General features: G+C 34.2%; 2 protein-coding genes across 4 annotated transcripts in view; both read right to left on the bottom strand.

The window, feature by feature from the left end:
• LOC125842528 (endoribonuclease Dicer homolog 3a) overlaps positions 1-16,022 on the bottom strand; it is a 384,270-nt gene that overhangs the window by 104,637 nt on the left and 263,611 nt on the right. The gene's annotated exons all lie outside the window — the stretch shown is intronic.
• Positions 8,773-10,824, bottom strand: LOC125842535 (lysine histidine transporter 1-like). Of its 3 annotated transcripts, none has more exons than XR_007443925.1 (3): positions 10,725-10,824; positions 9,585-10,206; positions 8,773-9,033 (listed from the first exon to the last, which is right to left on the bottom strand). XR_007443925.1 is itself a non-coding variant. In XM_049521843.1 (3 exons), exons 1-3 carry the CDS (start codon positions 9,937-9,939, stop codon positions 8,885-8,887), a joined length of 285 nt encoding a protein of 94 aa, XP_049377800.1. In that variant the 5' UTR covers positions 9,940-10,448; the 3' UTR covers positions 8,773-8,884. The 3 variants fall into 3 exon arrangements, 1 of the variants encoding a protein (XP_049377800.1); XR_007443926.1 differs by having other exon boundaries at positions 9,585-10,147; positions 10,725-10,788; XM_049521843.1 differs by lacking the exon at positions 10,725-10,824 and having other exon boundaries at positions 9,585-9,680; positions 9,900-10,448.

Raw genomic sequence — 16,022 nt, 5'->3', positions numbered from 1 at the left:
TCACAAATTACAATCCTTGAATCTATAATTCAATTCAAGGAAAGTTGAGAGGAAAGCCAAGAGAAGTTAAGAGCCAAGTCAAGAAAAGTTAAGAGTCAAGTCAAGAGAAGTTCATAGAGTCTTCCAAAAGTCTTTTACAAATGATTTAACTTTGTTTTAACACTTGAGTTTTGAGTTCAGTAAAGAGTAAAGTTAAAGTTCATTTCTTCAAAGTATATGGGGACTATGTATTTCCAAAAGAGTTTAAAATATTTTCACATTTAAATAAGAACGGAAATTGAGATTTCCAAAGGAGCCCTTGAGATAGTTTTTCAGTAAAGAGCCTTTGAGCTAATTTTTCAGTTAAAGGGGAAATGTTTTAACATTTGAGCCAGAAAGGAAACTTTTATTTCCAAAATAGCCTTTGAGCTAATTTTCAGTAAAGAGTAAATGCTTTTACAATTAAGCAAGAAGGGAAACTGAGATTCCCATGATAGTCTCTGAGCTAAGTTTTGAGCAATTATCTCAAACAACAGAAAGAAGTTATGTTTTTTTAAAACATAAAGAGCTAGTATCATATTTGGGAGTAGTATTGATCACTAATATAGGGGAGAGTTCAGAGAACTCCAAGCCGCCATAAACCATGTAGCCATTATGGGTAGAAAAGGGTCATACTTTTTAGATGATTCCTTAGTACTTTTTAGCATAGACTAGTGGATCCACTTAATAGTTTAGGTTCTATATCCCCAACAAGGTATAAAATGGCCCTGGCAGCATGAGGCAAAGTTGTGTATCATCACGATAGCTCTTAAGTGATGGTTGTCAGTTAGAGAAACTCCCACAACATTATTTTGTATTTTTATATACATCAGAAATATTTGTATTTTCATATACAAACAGAGTTCATATTGTATCTTTGCATAGATACATAGTTATTATTGTATTTCTAAATTCACAGAGTTGAAAACCATGCTTTAATGCTTTTCTTTATACTACATTTAATTACACTGCTTTATATTGAAATCAGTTGAGTTGAGTTGAGTTGAGCCAAGTAAGTTCTTCAGTTCCTTTCAAGCTTAAGTGTTGTTTTAGATTTCCCCTCGCATACTCGTACATTCAATGTACTAATGCCATTTGGCCTGCATCTTATTATGATGCAGACAGATGTAACCAAGATCAGCATCCAGCACATTCGTTGATCCAGTTGAGCACTCAAAGTCAGTTGGTGAGCCTCTTTGCTTTCCGGAGGATCCCTTTAGGTATGTTTTGTTTTATTGCTTGCTTATTTCAGTTGTTAGGATGATCGGGGGTCTTGTCCCGACATCCCTCAGAGTTTAGAGGCTTCATAGACAAAATTAGTTGATGTTAGTTCATGAGTCTTTACTTTTTCTTTTCAGTTTAGTTGAGACTTGAGTTGCCACTTTGGCAGTGAATGTTATTTATTACATTCTAAGTTAAATTTTGAGCAGTTTAGTTTACCTATTTTAAAAGTATTTATCTTGAGTAAAGTCTTCCGCTGAGTAAGTAAGTCAGGCCAAGGGTTCACTTGGGGCCATCAATGGTTCTTGACTGCCAGCCACGTCCAGGGTGTAGGCTCGGGGTGTGACAAACTTAGTATCAAAGAACATAGTTTAAGAGTCTTAGGGAATCTATGAAGTCGTGTCTGTAGAGTCCTAGTTATCGGTGTGAAGCGCACCACATCTATAATTAAGAGGCTGCAACATTTAGGAAATATCTCACTTCTTTCATGTTTATTTCGTGCGATAGAGTTAATCTCTATAAAGTTTCTTTCTACTCGTGCTTACGCGTAACCAATTGTGAGTTGGACTGTTTTGAAAGTGCTTTCATGAGGCGTTTCTTTCCTCGTGAGCTAAGAGAAGCGAAGAGATGATTGCTGACATGATGAGCATGATGAGTTTATTCGTAGGTGGGTTGACTCGTCTGTCAGATAAGAAAAGTAGGGAAGTCATGCTAATATGTGACATGGGCATAGTAAGGCTAGTGATCCATATGCAACAAGTTGAGGATGATAAGCTGAGGGATAGAAAATGGTTTAAGAATAAGAGGGTTAAGACATCATGGAATGAATTCGGGCAGCAAAAGAGTAATGTGAATCGGTCTTCTTTCCAACATAAGCAAAAATGACATGCTCCATCATCTGCTAGTGCATTGCACCAAAGAACAAATCTAAGTACAATAGTCAGAATTCTCAAAACTTCAAAGCTAGCCCTGCACATTCGCAAGGTACTAAGACACAATGGGGTACTAAGACTCCTGCATGTGCTAAGTGTGGTAAGAGCCACTCAAAGATGGGTTGTGATGACTCCACTAGTTGCTTCAAGTGTGGCCAGAACGGTCATTTTATGAGAGAGTGTCCTAAGAGCAGACAAAGTAATGGTAATGGGGGGCAATAGAGCCCAGTCTTCTTCAGTTGCTCCACCAAATAGAGTTGCATCTAGATGAGCTACTTCAAGGGCAGACGGAGAAGGAAACCATCTTTATGCTAACAATAGTCGCCAAGAGCAAGAGGATTAGCCAGATGTTTTCACTAGTATGATCCAAGTCTTCATTTTGATGTTTTTCCTGAGCAACTTTTTGAGCCCTTCAGTGTTTCTACACTTATTGGTGAGTTTATTCTAGCAGAGAGAGTCTATCGTGATTGTTTCGTTTCCATCAATCACAAGAGTACCATATCTGATTTAATTGAGTTAGACATGGTAGATTTTGATGTCATTCTAGGTATGGACTGGCTTCATGCCTGTTATGCATCAATAGATTGTAGAACTCGAGTAGTCAAGTTCCAATTTCCAGTGAACCAGTTATAGAGTTGAAGAGCAGTTCAACAATGCCTAAGGGTCGTTTTATTTCGTACCTTATGGCGAAAAAGTTAGTTTTCAAGGGGTGTGTCTATCACTTAGTCCCAGTTAATGACTGTAGTGTTGAGATACCTCATATTTAGTCAGTTTCGGTAGTAAGCGAGTTTCCAGAAGTCTTTCTTGATGATCTTCTCGGAGTCGCTCCTGAGAGAGAAATAGACTTCGGTATAGATATTCTTCTAGATACTCGTCCTATCTCTATTCCACCTTATAACATGGCACCAGCAGAGTTGAAAGAGTTAAAATATCGGTTGAAAGATCTTTTAGAGAAAAGTTTCATCCGACAAAATATCTCACCTTGGGGCTCTCCGGTCCTATTTATAAGGAAGAAGGATGGATTCCTTATGATGTGTATAGATTACAGTCAATTGAACAAGGTTACCATAAAGAATGAGTATCCTCTTCCGAGAATTGATGATCTTTTCTATCAGCTTCATGGTGCTTCTCTAAGATAGATCTCAGATCTGGCTACCATCAGTTAAGAGTGAGGGAATGTGATATTCCAAAGACAACATTCAGGACCCGTTATGGTCATTTTGAGTTTCTGGTCATGTCTCTTGGTTTGATCAATGTGTCTGCAACATTCATGGACCTTATGAATAGAGTTTTCAAACCTTATTTAGATATGTTTGTTATCGTCTTCATTGATGACATTCTAATATATTCGAGGAATGAGGAAGATCATGCTATCCATCTCAGAATAGTTCTCCAGACTTTAAAAGATAGAGAGTTGTATGCCAAGTTNGGTCATTTTGAGTTTCTGGTCATGTCTCTTGGTTTGATCAATGTGTCTGCAACATTCATGGACCTTATGAATAGAGTTTTCAAACCTTATTTAGATATGTTTGTTATCGTCTTCATTGATGACATTCTAATATATTCGAGGAATGAGGAAGATCATGCTATCCATCTCAGAATAGTTCTCCAGACTTTAAAAGATAGAGAGTTGTATGCCAAGTTCTCTAAGTGTGAGTTTTGGCTTGAGCCTGTGGTATTCTTAGGCCACATTGTGTCTGGAGAGGGAATTAAAGTTGATACTCAGAAGATAGAGGCAGTGCAGAATTGTCCTAGACCCATATCTCCAACTGATATTAGGAGTTTCTTGGGGTTGGTTGGATATTATAGATGGTTTGTCGAGGGATTTTATCTATTTTGTCTTCTTTGACCAAGTTGACTCAGAAAACAGTGAAGTTTCAATAGTCTGAAGCTTGTGAAAAAAACTTTCAGGAATTGAAAAAGAGGTTGACTACTACCCCAATTTTGACCTTAGCAGAAGGTACACAAGGTTTTGTGGTGTATTGTGATGCATCTAGAGTTGGTTTGAGTTGTGTATTAATGCAGAATGACAAAGTTATAACTTATGCCTCCATACAATTGAAAGTTCATAAGAAGAATTATCCAACCCGTGATTTAGAGTTGGATGTTGTAGTGTTTGCTTTGAAAATATGGTGTCATTATCTTTATGGTGTTTATGTGGATGTGTTCACTGATCACAAGATTCTTCAGTATGTGTTTAGTCAGAAAGAGATTAATCTCAGATAGAGAAGGTGATTAGAATTACTCAAAGATTACGACATGAGTATTCTTTATCACCCAGATAAGGCTAATGTTGTTGCTGATACCTTGAGTAGATTATCTATGGGTAGTACCGCCCATTTTGAGAAAGATAAAAGAGAGTTAGCGAAATATGTGTATAGACTTGCACGCTTAGGACTCTGACTGATGGATTCCACAGAAGGATGAGTATTCCACAGAAGGAGGAGTAGTGGTGATGAATGAGATTGAATCATCATTAGTGTCAGAAGTTAAAGATAAGCAAGACCAAGATCCTTTATTGCTTGAATTTAAGGCAAGTGTTCATAAGAAAAAAATGATGGCTTTTGAACAAGGGGGAGATAGTGTTTTAAGGTATCAAGGTAGCTTGTGTGATTGATTTCAAGGGTAGTTGGGATCATCATCTACCTCTCATTGAGTTTGCTTACAATAATAGTTACCATGCTAGCATCTAAATGGCTCCATATGAGGCTCTTTACGGGAAAAGATGCATATCTCCTATTGGATGGTTTGAAGTTGGTGAAGTAGGGTTGATAGGACCACACTTAGTTCATTAAGCTATGGAGAAAGTGAAAGTTATTCAAGAGAGATTGAGAAAAGCGCAGAGTCGTCAGAAATCTTACACTGATGTTAGGAGAAGGGAGTTAGAGTTTGAAGTAGTTAAAAGTTTCACCCATGAAGCCTATGAAGGGCGTTATGAGATTGGTAAGAAGGGGAAGCTTAGTCCCCGGTATTTTGGCCTTACAGAATATCCAAGAGGATTGACAATGTAGCTTATGAGTTAAAGCTACCACAAGAATTAGCAGCAACCCATACGGTGTTCCACATCTCCATGCTGGAAAAGTGTATGGGCGATCCTTCATTGATCATACCAACTGAAGATATTGGGATCAAGGATAACTTATATTATGAGGAGATTCCACTTCAGATTCTAGATCGCCAAGTTAACAAGTTGAGGATTAAGAAAGTAGCATCAGTCAAAGTACTTTGGAGGAATCAATTTGTTGAGGAAGCTACTTGGGAAGTTGAGGAAGATATGAAGAAGAGATATCCACATTTCTTTGAATCCGGAGAAGTTCCAGATCAAGGTACTAATCCTTTTCTTGGTATTCATTTATAAGTTGGCATGTTGTAATTGCATAATGCTTATTGGGTGTTTGAACTGCATGTTTGATGTTACACCCTTAACCTACCAAGAGTAATCTCATTCGAGGACGAATGTTCCCAAGGGGGAGATACTGTAACATCTCGCGAATTGAAAGAACTAGAAAGAGGTAGATAGAAAGAATGTTTTTTTGGAAATAATAAAAAATCTGGAAAATTGGTTAAGTTAAGTTTGAGTTTTTGGTCAACTTCAAACGACCATAACTCTTAGCTCAGGATGAGTTAGGTGTTTTTCCAGATATCATAGGAAAGATCTTGGAATAATCTTTACAACACCGTCGAGTTTGCACGATTCTGAGTTCGTATGAGTGAGTTATGCCCATTGGAAGTTGGGCTGTTCAAATAAGGAAAGTCCAATCCGGATTTTAAATGGGAATTATGGTCTTTTCACCACCTAATTAATTGATTTCATTTTTGGTAATTAAGTTGGGGTCTAAACTGATTGATTCAGTTTACGCTTTTGAGAAACAAGTTAGGGTTTTGAGAGAAGAGAAAAGAAGAGGAGAAAAGAGGAGAAAAAGCAAGGAATCGTGAAGTTCTTGAAGCTAGGCTCGTGGATTTCGTCAAGGGGTGATCCCTACGAGGTATGTGAGTTCATACATCATTGGGTTCGTTCACCCACGTGCCAAACATGTTTTATTTAGTGTAATTTCGTCCTAAAAAGATTGAGAATTTGATGTTCTTGAGTTGTATTCTTGAATTACTTTCGTTCTTGAATTTGGGATGAGATTGAGAAGTTCTTAAGAGTTTAAGATTGATTATTAGAGTTTCTTTGAGTTAAATTCTTTTGTATATGTTGTGGGTACTTGAATCTAAAGAGATATGAAGGAAAAGAATTGAAATTAGGCGAATTGGGGGATAGAAAGCGAAGAAGAAAAATGTCGGGCAAATCTGGAGCCTCAGGCCGTGTCGCGGACCTTCCCCACAGTTTCGCAAAATTCTTCCTCGCGTCACGGAGCGGTCACGGACCATTCTGCCTCAAAAAGTATTTTTGCGACCAAAATTTAAATACATCTTCGCGTCGCAGACCCATTCTCTGACAGTGAATTCTTGATATTTTCTCATGTTTAGCTATCTAAAAACACTCCTAAACATCATGAGTCTTTCCTATCACAAATCACAATCCTTGAATCTATAATTCAATTCAAGGAAAGTTAAGAGGAAAGCCAAGAGAAGTTAAGAGTCAAGTCAAGAGAAGTTCATAGAATCTTCCAAAAGTCTTTTATAAATGATTTAACTTTGTTTTAACACTTGAGTTTTGAGTTCAGTAAAGAGTAAAGTTAAAGCTCATTTCTTCAAAGTATATGGGGACTATGTATTCCCAAAAGAGTTTAAAATATTTTCACATTTAAATAAGAACGGAAATTGAGATTTCCAAAGGAGCCCTTGAGATAGTTTTTCAGTAAAGAGCCTTTGAGCTAATTTTTCAGTTAAAGGGGAAATGTTTTAACATTTGAGCAAGAAAGAAAACTTTGATTTCCAAAAGAGCCTTTGAGCTAATTTTTGCTTTTACAATTAAGTAAGAAGGGAAACTGAGATTTCCAAGATGCCTTTGAGCTAAGTTTTGAGCAATTATCTCAAACAACAAAAAGAAGTTATGTTTTTTTTTAAAACATAAAGAGCTAGTATCATAAAGAAGTTTACTTGTTTTAAAAGTATTTATCTTGAGTACAGTCTTCCGCTGAGTAAATAAGCCAGGCTAAGGTTTCGCTTGGGGCCAACAATGGTTCTTGAGTGCCAGCCACGTCTGGAGTGTAGGCTCGGGGCGTGACATCATGGACCTTTCAACAAGAGCTCCTTTCCTCCTCCTTAGGTGTGTTCATGATTCAATTTAGATCGATTTTTCATTAAAAGGAAATTGAATCGATAAAACCAGTCTTAATATGTCACAATTAAATCAATTAAGTTAGATTTTTTTGTAACATAACACTACCTTTCAACATGAAATATATTCTAAACATTACTAAATAGAATTTATAAATCAAACTAAAAATTAAAGGCAATTAGGCAAATGATTGAAGTACTATAAAGACAAGCTCTACGAATCAATAGTGCAACCGATTGATATGTATCTTAAAATTTTATATAGAAGAGCTCACACACGGTATTTATATAGTTGGTTTGATTCTATGTTTCCGATTTTTTTTTTCTTTAAAAGTAAATCAAATCAAATTTTATCACTTTTAAAAAATAAAAAATCAAATCAAACCAAATAAAAAAAGATCGGTTCTTTAATTCTACATTCAACTTGGTTTGATTTTTCGATTTCTGCAATGACTAAAACTCGAGTTGGTCATCAAAAGGGCTATATGTGTAAATCCACCTATTTAAATGAGGCAGTCACTTGCACTTTTGTTCCTATTTTGTGCTAGTCTTTAATTTTTGTCTCTTATAATATATACTAGAGGGGCAAGGCCCGTGCTAAGCACGGCCCAAGGCCCTAGGCCCAACATTTGAGATATTTAAAACTGCATCTGCAAAACTTGATGCCCTCTCTCTCTCACACACTAATCATGGTAGAATAATGTACATGTTTAAGATCTCGGATGCTTTCTGTGAAATGGTAAAATTTATCCTCTCGTGTCAAGCAAGCATTCAAGTCAATTTTAAACCTTACACAAACCAATTATATTAAAATATATAATTAATATAGTTTCAAGATTACACAAAGATAATGAAAAAGTACTGGCTCAGTTCCTATTGCCTACATGTAGAATTAATACATGTAATTCAATATTACGCTGCACTCTTCTCATAAGCATATTGTTCTCTTCCACATCTATTTTTTTGCTTGTACCTTTCCTGAACCTGTCTTATCAAGTACACATAATTTCTGTTTTCAAATTTGCTTAGCATTAAAAAATAGATCCTCTTGGCCTTTTTTGGCTTCAAATACCTTGCTAGAGGTAAGAATTGACTTGAGCATAATATTTCCTTTACACTTCTCCAGCCAACAAAGTCTTCAACTTCAATTGTTTTTAATTTTACAACATAATTTAAGCATAATATTTCCTTAACACTTCTCCAGCCAACAAAGTCTTCAACTTCAATTGTTTTTAATTCTACAACATAATTTATAGATTATATAAGTACATATTATACCAATTTTTCAGTAATAATAAAGCGATTGCACGTATAATTTCAGAAGTAGAACTTGTGCAGAGCAACTTGATTAGAAGATGAACAGAAGCTCAGCTCAAGTCAAGCAACATTCTGACTACCTTAAACTTGTGAGCAAACAACTACGACACCCCCTCCACATGGGTCCTTTGGAAGGCTACTGTCATTGAAAGAATTGTAGCTTGAATCTCCTACACCACATTATAACCACCGTAAGCAAAAGCCACATCTCTCAATGTGAAAAAGTCGAAAACGACTCCCAAATTGATTTTAGCGGAGTAGCTATAGTCCACATCTAGCTCCACGCTTAATTGAATCCCCTCAGCCAATTGCAGAGTAACTACATTAATTGTCACATATACTAGTCAGATAGACGGGACTTAAATATTAATGGGCAGAAAGGAAAATAAATAGTAGTACTAATAATTTTGGATACCTTTAAGGACATGACAACAGCCACCAAAGACGCACCAAATAGAGAATCTAAGTCGGAAAAATGAGAGAGCACAAAATAGTCATATTTGTGCAATCTTGTATGCACACTAAATAATCGACCTTCTTGAGTGATTTTACCCAGTCGTCAAGTAAACAATGTCAATGCCAACTTCGACAATTACCTGTTGGAGCACCACCATAGCCCAAGCTTTTCCCAAAAGCATATTGCCCAACTCATGATATATATAGAAGCGTTTTACAGGGACCATTTTGTGCATCTCAATCATTTGACATAAAGTGTACAAAGTTATAATCCAAGATATTCACCAGCACTGTTACATCACACCAGGTCCCGTAAAATTGATTTACATCCAAAATAAATGATATTTCACAACAGAAGCCCCAAGTTACACTCTATTTTCTATGGACATATAATCTCTATAAACTAACACGTACCATCCAAGGTGAGACATAGCATAAGGAAGCTTGAGGACACCGGTTCCAACCATAGCTGTAATATTGTGAAATGTCGAACACCACCATTTTGCATTCCTAGAAGAAGTTACCGTAAGCCACTCGTGAATTGTCTTTTGATCTGCAGATTTGCCTCATTTTCCAAAAGTGAATTGAACAAATAAAATTGATATATGACATAAGAAATTGTCTAATAGTTTGATGAAAGTGATTGAGAGCCTAGCAAGCCTCCTACATAATAGGCCAAGCATTTTTTTATTTATAAAATGCCAAATTGAAATCGTCAGAGCATGGAACCTTTGTTTATATACGTAGCCTCATTCGTTGGGGAGCGCATTGAAGCGATCTCCTCTCTTCCTCTTGTAGTGCTATTGAATAGTACTTGGCAGACACTCAAAATTTCCTATGTGGTCGCTTCTGGCTCCTTCAATTACCTTGCTAATCACTCTCAACGTATCTATGTCACTTATACATATTCTTTTTTTAAAGCTTGAAACTTTGATTATATGCTCATTCTCCTTCTTTACAATCAAGCAGAGACATCACTGCAATCGAGAGAAATACATACAATCTTAACACAGTCCTTTGTAGTTGCACCATTCATCTGAGGATTCAAAAAGTCCTAAATTAGTGGCAGACCTAATTTTTCTATTTGCTGAGTGCTGGGTACAAAGGTGCCTCCATGAGTAAACACATGTATATCAAATATGACACTGTAAAGCTATAAACATGTGAAATGAGATGATGATATAGTAATTAACATAATGTAAGGTTTAAAAAATAGAAGACGCCAATGTAGTAAGGTTTTTTGCTTTCAATTTCTTTTATCACAAACTTTTTATCAATGAAATCACAATTAGCTTAAAACAATCAATCAAAACTTAATCCAGCCATCACCAAATTAGGTAAAAATATATAAGTTGGTCATTCTTCCAACTATAATTTCAGATATATGCTTATATATCTAATACCCAACTAAATGCTCAAAAGGAACTTCTTTGGATAAAATCACTACTAAAGTTACTATTTTCCCTCACTGAAAAATGTACAGATAGTTTTATTGAATCGGTGAGAGAGAGAAAAATAGTAGTGTTTTCACACGAAAAAATTTGAATGATGTACCTCGACTTCCATCAGCTTCGATACCGCTACGGCTTGCCCAATCTTTTTTTCCAGTAAAATCTCTAAAATTAGAACAAATCGGCATACCAACCAACATCATGGTAAGATCACAAGTAATTAGTTAAAAGGGCGACTAAAAAATTTGACAGGACATAAACCTTTGAAAACTTTTTTCACAGCTTTCTCTATTCATTGTATTCTTCTTAATACCACCGACAGGTACAACATTGACACAAAATATTGGATGAGTACATGCATGTGAAAAATAACTAACAAAGAGCCAAAGGCATACATTTTTTTTACAGTAGCCTTCAAATTAATTTTATTTCCTATTAGGTCCAGCATGAAGAAGGAGAGGGAAAATATTCCACAAAACAAAATCTATTACAATCCTCTTAGATCTCACATTTGAATAATATCGTCTAAGATAACATATCGAAAGAGGCAGACAAAAATCCAAAACCAGAAAGCTTACCTTGTTGGTCATACATAATCCAGAGCAAAGCACGAACGAACATACAAATTATTCTGAAAACAAAACAAAAGCGAGATGCAAAATTGAAAATTAAAAGTGATGAAGGAAAGAAACAAAGAGAAATAGAAAGAATCACCGAGTGAAACAGAGGGAGGAAGAAGTGAAAATTGAAGTAAAAAGAAAGCAAATATATCAAAGGAGACATGTTACTTTTTGTACAACTATCAATTGCAGTGTTCGTACACTGCTTGTTGGCTAAAAGAAAGAGTAATAATATATATATATATATATATATATATATATACTAGATTTTTGACACGTGCGTTGCAAGTGATTATCAATTCAGAAAATTCAAGCGGAGATTTGAATAATAAGCTTTGCGCAAAATAATATTATAGATTTTTTTGTGAATGTTAAACGTGGATTGTCATAGATATCTCTTATTCACACGAACCTATGAAGATCGTGAATGAAAAATTTATAAGTTAAATGCAATAACGTATATATTTATTTCAATTTGATGAGGTTCAGTTATGTAATTAGTCGTATCTCACTAATATTACCTTATAAACGATATTTTTGTTGTGTATTTTTCATGTCATCTAACCAGATGTGTTTCACACGTTTTTTCCACTTAATCTATTTAGATGTCATATGAACATGTGGAGACCAAGTACATTTCTTTTTTTAGAACTATTTTTGCGTATTAATTTTTATTTTATAAGTTGTAACATAATATATGACATTCTTTTTGTTGGCTCTCATTTTTGACTTCTCGATTGTCTGTGTTCATAAATCAAAGATAGTTATCTGACTATCCATACTTAACTGAGAAATGTTTATTTTTTTTACCGAAAAAACTAAAAATTAAAATTAAAGAATATATTCTATCTGTGAAATCATATATATATATATATATATATATATATAATATTTTTTCTTAGGTACATATTCCTTTCTAGAATTTTTTTTTCTTTTTAGTAAACTCTTTTTAAGTTTTCTTTTCTTATATGGTTTATCATTACATCCCCATTGTGAGGCTGCATTAGTATCTAGACAATAAATCTGTGTATTAATTCTTTTAGCCTTTCTCTGTATGTTGTGAGACATACATAGTTGTCCAAGTCTATTTTTTAAGAAACTAATTCTTTGATTCAAAGTGTCTCCTATTTTATTTTCTTTCTCATACTCTTCTCTGAAGTATTTTGCCCAGAAGCCTGGTAGTTTTTGATAATATTTTTCAAGATATGGCAACATTTCCTTACCACTATCAAATATTTTGTAATAATATTCTTCGAATTCACAAGTGTATTCTTGAATATAACTCATTTTACAAATTTGTAATTTTTCTAATTGCTCTTTAGCAATTATTCTTATTTTTTCTCTGTTGGCTAGAGGGCTTCCTTGTCCACCAAAGAATTCATTAGCAACATATTGTTTTAGATTTGTAATATCTTCTTGTAAAGATCTTTTCAGTCCTTCTATAGTGTCATTTTTTATTATTTTTTCTGAATCTTCTGTTAATCCAGAAAATCAGTCATTTACTTTTCCTATGAAAGTGTTTATCATGATGATGTATTTTTCTTCATCATTGTAATTTCCTTTTCCTAATAGGAAATATAAAAGCATATTTTGAGACCATAAATCTAGGCTTGTCTGTGGTTCTCTTTTACAATCCAAATCTAGAAATTGGGTTCCAATGTCTCCAGTTGGGAGCCTATTCGGCATGAATTTTGATTTATCACTATTATGATATTGTTTTACAAAATCGTTATTCTTTTTTGCTTTGTTTGCAAAGTTTTTATCATCTTTTTTTGGCTCTTGCCATTCTTCTTTAATTGAAGAAGTAGATCTTTCAAATTTTCCTTGGGGTCCTCCTGTTTCCCCTTTATTCATAAAAACTCTCAGTTCTTGCTCTGAAAGATTGAGATCTTCCATCGCATATACTAGTTCATCTAGTTCATTCATCTTTTTGTAATTCTCCTTTTAATTCAGAATTTTCAGTTGTTTCTAGATTTTCTTCTAGATCTATGTTTTGTTTTTCTAGGAATTTATGGATTAGCATTTTATCCATACTTCCTTTTTGATAGGTAGTTTTACTTGCCATTTTTTTGGCTAGTAAATCCTTTATGTATTTCTGACTGACTCTTTTGTCAAAATTTTCAGTTTTTTCTATTATGCTTGTGATTCTTCCCGGAAGATTTTCTTTTATAGAAATAATTTATATTTCTATCATTTTTAACCTTAAAGTTAATTGTTTTTGACTTTCTATTAAGTCTTTTAATAGTTCTGAAATTTCTTTTAAGCTCATTTTTATTCTGAAAAGTAATAATCAGAGGTGTCAAAGAAATTATAATTTATAATATTATATCTTTCTTCGTCTTTTTTATTATTTAAAGTAATTATTTTTACTATTTTTCTTTTTAGATTTTCATCTAAGCTTTTTATTACTTGTAATATTGCTACAAGGGTATCTATTTCTATATACCATATAGGTTTTACATATGTAAAATCTGTATCCATATTTTAGTTACTAGGCTCTGATACCATTATTTTCTTGCTGTTTTAATTTAAACAGGGTTGCGGATAATTATGCCATCACAGATCTCATGCTGTAAAGATTGTATAATTTTTTAAGATTGATTGAGCATTTTTATACTAAAAGTATTCTTGTATTCTATACATTTTCATTTCATGTATTGAAAATATCATTGCATCATATGTATGACTAGTATGCAAATATGCTAGTTCCATTTATGCAATTGCTCTATCTAAATGTAATAAAGCTTTTTTATGCTTCCAAGCTCTTTTTCTTACACTATGCACAAATCTTTGTAAAAATTTCATTTTTATATTAATAGCATAGATTTAAGCATCAAGATATGCAAATAGCATACTGTTATGCATCATAGCATGATATGCAAATAACATGGTTGATATTGTTATCATGTTTTTAATTCCCAGTAGGTACTAAGTATTTCCTACGTTGAAGTATTTATATAACCTGATATAGTATTCTTGTAAAATTAATAATATGTAACAACAGTTTGCGTGCATACCTTCCTTCTCTTTTGTCGATGAATAGTCCTTATCACTACCGCAGTAGTTCTCCCTTTAGGCCATGAACAGTTTTTCGCCCTAACGTCCTCAGTCTATGGCTACTTTGTTACTGTTCCTCCCGGAGGCTGAAGATCGCAACTCTCACTTAAGACTATTAATAGAGTATAAAGAAGAGAGGTATAAAAACCAACCTTTATTTCATATTATAATTTTACAAACATACTATATATATATACTAATACTCACAACATAAGAAATACTTTTCCCTGGCGGGAGAAGTTACTACTCACTAAAACTCATACTCTCGGAGGTACCTAACATTTTTCCTTAGTGTTTTTCCCTTAGAAAATGTAGTCTGCCTTCCTCGTATGAAGTTTTCTCCTTTTATAGATATAAGGAGGGTCTTATTACAAAAGAAATTTTTATTTCACCCTAAAATATTACATATTTTTCTTCTAGTCCTTCATTAGTGCTGAAGGTTGAAAGATTCCTTCGAGATAAGATGATGGATGCGCTCTATTGTCTTCTTTCGAATAATTGGCCGACAAGATGTGACTCCTCTTTTTAACCTTTTGAAAAAGAAAAGATGCTTTTCTTTGCTGCTATTTTTATGACGTAAGTGCTTACGTCTTCTTTTTTGTCCATAGGTTACATTATGGATGATTGTGATCTAACATTTTACATGCTAGTTTCCATGTTTCTTCAGTTGCTCCTAGTCTATGAAGCTCTATGTCGAGAATTCTTTCTCTTAATTCCAGGGACTTGGATCTTCCTTTAGTAATCAAAACCCAATCATGGTCTTGATCAATGACTCTGCAATCTTCTTTGTAGAATCGTGAGAGAATAGCGTATAAGGCTTTTATCCCTAACGCTCTTCTGGTTTGAATTCATTTTTTGTTAAGATGTGGGAGCTTTTTGTCTACTCCGATAGCCTTAACATTAAAATCTTTTATTTTCTCAATCGAAATATAGTTGAGTGTCGGATAGTATGCTTGCAAATCTTTGCCTTCCATAGAGATGCTAAAGAATCTGCAATAGACTCCATCACCCTGAGCATAATTTTTTATTGCACTAAACAATTTGGATGGTAGTTGGGATAATTCTTTTAAATCTGGTTTAGCATATACTCGATCCAGATACCCAAATTCGAATAATTGAGCCGTAAAACTCGGTAATCCATTTGAAAAAATTGATATTCTAGGAAACAAACTTGTTGTACCTAAAACACCAAATGTTTCTCCACTTTCTTCTGGGAGATTATAAATGTATCTTGTGAATGTAAGATACTCTTATTCTTTAGGATGCTGCTTTCCAACCTGAAAAGAAGAAAATACTTTTGTTCCTGACGGAACTGGGTTAGTTTTGCTCTTTGATTTTTCAGATATAATTTTTTCAGCTTTCGCCGAGGATGAGCTTGCTTCTTTTGAAGTAGTTTCTTCAATTATTGCCCAACTTTTTTCTTCATCTTTTGATGTAGAAATTGGCATATCTGTGCTTGCCATCGAGATGTTTTTGGCACTAGGTGCTAGTGGGACATCTCCTGCCACTTTGTTGGGATTAACATTCCCTTTCAGATTTGAATTCTGTTTTGGATGTGTATCCAAATGTTCACATAAGAGTAAAATTCTCTCATATTTTCAGCCTGTGAAGTGCTGAGTTGATTAATTTCAAACTGTAACATCCGAGATTGTTCAGATAATTTTGACAATTCATCTCTGATTTTAAAAAGCTTTTGGCTTTTGTCATCAATGAATTCATCCACT

The sequence above is a fragment of the Solanum stenotomum genome, chromosome 10 (assembly GCF_019186545.1).
Source record: "Solanum stenotomum isolate F172 chromosome 10, ASM1918654v1, whole genome shotgun sequence".
NCBI classification, from domain to species: Eukaryota; Viridiplantae; Streptophyta; class Magnoliopsida; order Solanales; family Solanaceae; genus Solanum; species Solanum stenotomum.
Note: the sequence above shows the minus strand (reverse complement) of the source record. Positions and strands in the feature narration are given on the sequence as shown.

What these genes read in the sequence shown, in the direction of transcription:
- LOC125842535 (XM_049521843.1), bottom strand. Translation starts at nt 9,939, where the DNA reads ATGCGCTCCCCAACGAATGAGGCTACGTATATAAACAAAG. An exon ending in GGCTACGTATATAAACAAAG is followed by an intron (nt 9,681 to 9,899) that starts GTTCCATGCTCT and finishes AACTTCTTCTAG; the next exon opens with GAATGCAAAATGGTGGTGTT. An exon ending in GCTATGTCTCACCTTGGATG is followed by an intron (nt 9,034 to 9,584) that starts GTACGTGTTAGT and finishes CAATTAATGTAG; the next exon opens with TTACTCTGCAATTGGCTGAG.